Raw genomic sequence first — 6,000 nt, 5'->3', positions numbered from 1 at the left:
AAAAAAAAGAAATAGAACAACAATGTTAATTGACACGCTGCAGTGATATCCGCTAAAATCAATCTCAATTTCATTGTCAATTGAGAAAATGTTGTTTTTTACATTTATGTCACATCATAGTATTGTTGAAAATCCATTGGAGACAGTAAATTTAAACCGATTCATTCGTTGGACAAACATATATATAGTTCAAGTTCCCGTCTGAAAACACTCTGTCTGTCTATGGCATGACAATGGCAAAACAAGTACTACTACATATGATTATCGATCACATTTTCTCAGATGTAATAATAATTCAACTTCATTCTATCTAATCTAATTACTAGTATAGCACATATATGATAGTATATGATACTCCTACATCATTCATTCATCAAAAGGAAGGCACTATATAATGCAACTGCAAGCAATTTAGTGTATATAAATAAATTGAAAAAGGGTAAAACTCATTGCATTTCATTCAAGTAACAACTCAAAATAAATAACACATAACATATATAGAAATGAAATCCTATCTATCATCATTCATATTTGTCTGGCAGCAGCATCAGCAACAAAGGGCAAGTAAGGAGTACGACCAAAAAGACAATTCAAAACACTATAAACAAAACAAAGAATACTGAAAACAAACACAACATTGTGAGACCAAACCATAACCTGAAAACCCAATCCAGATCTCCCAGGAGAGAAAATCTTCTGAAACAGAACCGGAAGAACAAGAAGCACATCGAGTGTAAGTGCTTGCATAGAATTGAATCTAACATATTCAGGGAAACTAGGGTTTCTAACAATTCCCAAATAAAATGCGAAAAACGCAATGAAAGAAGCGTAGGGGAGAGATCTATAGAAAGAAAGGAAAGGAATGATTGGTTGGAAGAGGAGTGCAAATTTAGGGTATTGAGTCAGAATGCTGTGACCGTATTGAAGGGAATTGAAGAATGGGAGTGTGTATGCCGCGATTGAGATTAAACGTTCTGGTGCTGCTGGTGTGGATAGGTTAGCTTTAACGACGCCGTTTTTCAGTTTTGGTGAAAATGAAAGGGAATTGCCTTGTTTTGGTTTTAGGGTTAGGGTTGAAGAAGGTTTGTGTGTGTGGTGGAATATGCAGGGACGAAGAAGAGCAAGGGAAGCCATTTTCTTTTCAAAATCACTTATTGGTAACTAAGTGCTTCTGCAATGCAATTATCAAACTGTTTTACGGCTTTGTTGTTCTACACTCACTCTTTTACATTCAATTTTTTTTTTTTTGTTGTTTGAAAGATGCACTTACATTCATTCATTGGGCTGGGCTGAATATTTACAGGACTCAGTCAATGAGATTCACTTTTGCCACCCTATCCGTTTCTTGTGCATCCTATGTGTTTCACGTTTTATTCTTCCGCTACTTAATTAGCGGACGTTATAAAAATGAGAAGGACCAAACTTATGTACAGTTCCATATACACAGTTCTTACTGTGCTAGATACATGGGGGAAATTATTTTTATTTAAAAACAATTTTCTTTTTCTTTTTTTAATTAAAAAATATAAATAACTACCTTTTTGTGAGAGGAACAGGAAAAACTGCATCTAAAGAAATGCATATAAGTTTTTTCCAAATGAGAATTTTTTGAAAAATGTCGGATGTTATAAATGTGGTGGGGGGGGGGGGGGGGGGTACTCCATGGGGTATCTGCTGCCTAAGTAGCGGACATGAATATTTTGGTAAATTTGTAGGACGCGCGAGAAAATGAGTAGGGTTGCAAAAGTAAATCTCCTCGTCTATTGTTAATTGATAAATGTTTCTTGGCAATTTATTTTTATATTTATTGAATAACCGATGTATTTGAGCTATATTATATCAAATACATTAATTATTAAATAACTCTAAAAAGTCAACTCTCTCTTATAAGGATCGAATGAAGTTCTCTTTTCTTCATCCACGATTCATAGTTTAACAGATAAGAAATGTCAAAATTATTAAGCCAGACACCATAATCAAAGTTCAAATTCTGGATTCTTCATTTGTGTGCGTGAGTTTTCAGTAGCTTCTTCTATCTACCCAAAAAAAAATAATATTACTCTCTTTGTCTCGCAATAATTTGTCATTTGACCATTGCACAAAGATTGATTTTTTTTTTCTTTTAATGATTTTTCCAAATTTCTCGACTATTGATATATTTCAATTGTTAATAAATGTAAAATGGAAAATGATAAATTGTGCACGATTGAAAAAATAATAATATAATGTTTCGCATTTGAAAACTTAGTTTTATTAAAGTAGAGGTGAGAATAGGTCAGACTGGCCTACATGGACCTATGACCTAGCCTACATAGGCTCAGGCCAGACCTACTTATGTCTTTAAATAGAGCAGGCCAAAACTTTTATATAAGCCTATTTAGCTAAAAAGATCGAAGTTTTCTCTCTCGACCCCCCTCATTTCTTTTCTACCCCCCAAAAATCCCATTTTGCCCCTTGCGGTATGAAATTTTTTTGCCAACAAACTTCGGTTTATATAAACCGAAGTTTTTAAACATGGAAAAAAAATTCGGTTCATATAAACCGAAATAACATATACCCCCCAAAAAGAAGGAAAATTTATGTGAAAATTCGTGTAGAGCTACCTGTGGTAAATTTATTATATCTCTCTGAATATAGGTCGTATGCTAATGATTTTTGATCCAGTGTAAAGAAGACAAAATTTTCTACAAGATTGACACCGGAATTATTAAATTTCATTAAGTATAGTATGAGAAAATCTACCTACAAGTTTGAGAAAAGTTTCTGCAAAATGTTGTAGAGATACCTATGGTAAATTTATCATAGCTCTCTGAATATAAGTCGTATGCTAATAATGTTTTATCCAGTGTAAAGAAGACAAAATTTACTACAAGATTGACACCGGAATTGTTAAATTTCATTAAGTATAGTATGAGAAAATCTACCTACAAGTTTGAGAAAAATTTATGCTCTCTTTCTGTACCAGTACCCATTATTTCGTCAAACTGAACCAATTGGATAGTTAACCCTCAAAACAAAAATTATATTTGTATTCTTGACACCCTAAACTTTCCAACGAGTGGTCATTTACTCAAATCGGACATTGTTTAGTATTTCAAATAAATTGTGGAAGTTGAGGGTCTCATGCAGAATTTATGCAGGAAAGTTGGAAAAAAATTTGGAACACAATATTTCGGTTTATATAAACCGAAATTTTTTAGCATGACAAAAAAATTCGGTTCGTATAAACCGAAGTACCCCCCAAGGGCAAAAACGGAAATTCAGGGGGTAGAAAAGAAATGAGGGGGGTCGGGAGAGAAACCATCAAAAAGATCATGCTGCGGGCTATTAAAAAAGCATTTTGGCCTACTAGACCGACCTATTTAAGTTAATATGGATAATAGTTTTACTACGATTATTATTTATAGGCTTAAATGCAATTTTACCCCCCTGTTTTGATTAAATCGGAATTTTACCCCCTCTGTTTTAAAAAGCGGACTTTTACCCCTCTGTTTTATAATATTTTGGATTTTGCCCCCCCTAAAATTATGCTTTCGAGTCACAACTTCAAAGTGTCGTACACAACTCAATTTGGATAAATAATTCACCAAACATATACCGAAATGACCGTAATCGAGTTATCTTTGCACAGAATCAAACCTCACTAAATTTGGAGTTACAAAGAGAGATTAATTACCGTTTTAGTGAATGTATGTCCCCCAAAATTCTGCACAAAATCTGCTTTCGAGTCACAACTTCAAAATTTCGCACAGAATTCCATTTGGATCCATGATTCACCAAACTGGTACCGAAATGACCGAAATCGAGTTAGTTTTCCACATAATCAAACTCCACTAAATTTGGAGTTACAGAGAGAGATTAATTATCATTTTAGTGAAGGTCTGTACAAATTATTGTATGGAACTACTACTGATATTTTTGTCATGTCTCTCACCCTGTAGATCATTTTTCAATAGTATTTACATGTCCGGAAAGCTAATGAAATTACCCTTGTTTTAATTTAAATTTCGTTAAATTTGGAGTTACGATGTGTTTGGTAGACGATGTTGAATTTGAAGGTCATAAGTAGATTTATGCAAAATTAGTAATTGGACAGACCTTCACAAAAACAGTAATTAATCTCTCTTTGTAACTTCAAATTTAGTGTGGTTTGATTATGTGGAAAGCTAACACGATTCTGGTCATTTCGGTATTAGTTTGGTGAATTATTGATCCAAATTGAGTTGTGTGCGAAACTTTGAAGTTGTGACTCGAAAGCATATTTTGTGCAGAATTTTGGGGACATACCTTCACTAAAACGGTAATTAATCTGTTTTTGTAACTCCAAATTTAGTGGGGTTTGATTCTGTGGAAAGATAACTCGATTACGGTCATTTTGATATCCGTTTGGTGAATTATTGATCCAAATTGAGTTGTGTGCGAAGCTTTGAAGTTGTGACTCGAAAGCAGAATTTTAGGGGGGCAAAATCAAAAAATTATAAAACAGGGGGTAAAAGTCTGCGTTTTAAAACAGGGGGGTAAAATTCTGATTTAATCAAAACAGGGGGGCAAAACTGCATTTAAGCCTTATTTATATTATTAGAATTGAAATATGATAAAATATATAGTCAAATTCTCTAAAATATCAAGTTAAATATAAAAAAGAACATTGGTTTATTACTTCATAGGTATATTTAAAAATAAATATAATTATTTGTTTAAATATGTTCATATGAAATAGACTTTTAAACAGGCTAACAGGCCACATCAGACTTTTAAAAGACCGGGTTCAGACCTAAAAACTAAGCCTATTATAGACTGCAGGTCGGACTCAAACCTTCGATTTTTTGACAGGTCAGACTCAGGCTTGGCAAAGTCTAGCCCGACCTAGCCTATTCCCACCTATAATTATAAGATGGAAGAGTAATTCTAATTAAATATTATTTTACACATACATAGACATTAATTATAAGCCACTATGTTTGATTCTAGTGATAAGAGATTTTGGTAGTACGTTATAGGTCGTAGGTTCGATCCTCAATTCCATCGTAAACCATAAAAAAATAATATTAATTCTTTTATATTGTATACTTTAATTTTAACATTTTTTTATGAAGCTCTTACAATTCGACAATGTAAATATTTTTACACATGTATCAAATCATATTACAATATAGTGCCACTTTTATAGGGTTGTTCCTATAATGTATTAATGTTTGCTCAAATATTTATATATTAAGAATTGAATAAATACACATGTAACACGGTCAAATGTATGTGTTCGGAGCTATATATATATATATATATATATATATATATATATATATATATAGGGGATACTTCAAGTGAGAGGAGTAGTTATTGTGAGAGATGAGAGGATATAATATTAACCGTCAGATGAAAATCAACGATCGAGATTAAATTAAATCTTTAAACCAAGCAAGCATGTGATCACTGTTCACACAATTACTCTAAAAAAACCAGATATCTTCTTCTTCTTCAGTTTCTCTTCTCAGTTCTCGTAATTATCTCAGGTCTAAAACTACCATGACTTCAATTTGCTTCAAATCAAAATTGGACTGAAAATAATTCTAAATCAATAGCACATCAAATAATCCCAATTGGTCAAATCTCCATCTATATTTTAGTTTTTTCCAAATTAAAAGTAGAAGAATCTATGTTTTTCTATCAAATAATTACGAGAATATGGCAAAAGTACAACACTGTTTGCAGAAGCAGTGTTTGAAACTAAAATAGGAAACTGAATGTTTTTTTTTTTTATTTCTGTCTATCGCATACAAAAAAAAAAGGAATTAGAACAAAAAGGGAACGGGTGACCTAAGCAAATAGAACCAAATTAAAGATCAATATTTCATTATTTGGTTAATTCATGAATAAAGAAAAAGAAATTTAATGTTGATTGAAACACATGGTTGCAGAATTGGGTTTATGCAAATGGAGATGTGTATTGTCGATTTGCGATGTACAGTAATCAAAGAAGACAAGGATGAAAGGGAGAAG

The 6,000-nt window shown here is 32.4% G+C and overlaps 1 protein-coding gene across 1 annotated transcript; it reads right to left on the bottom strand.

Moving 5' to 3' along the window:
• Positions 1-429: 429 nt before the first annotated feature.
• On the bottom strand, positions 430-1,217 carry LOC123889832 (protein TIC 20-II, chloroplastic). Its single transcript, XM_045939335.1, has one exon. It carries the CDS (start codon positions 1,132-1,134, stop codon positions 526-528), a length of 609 nt encoding a protein of 202 aa, XP_045795291.1. The 5' UTR covers positions 1,135-1,217; the 3' UTR covers positions 430-525.
• Positions 1,218-6,000: the final 4,783 nt, after the last annotated feature.

This window comes from Trifolium pratense, linkage group LG6 (genome assembly GCF_020283565.1).
Source record: "Trifolium pratense cultivar HEN17-A07 linkage group LG6, ARS_RC_1.1, whole genome shotgun sequence".
In the NCBI taxonomy this organism is placed as follows: domain Eukaryota; kingdom Viridiplantae; phylum Streptophyta; class Magnoliopsida; order Fabales; family Fabaceae; genus Trifolium; species Trifolium pratense.
This window is presented reverse-complemented; position numbering and strand designations above follow the sequence as displayed.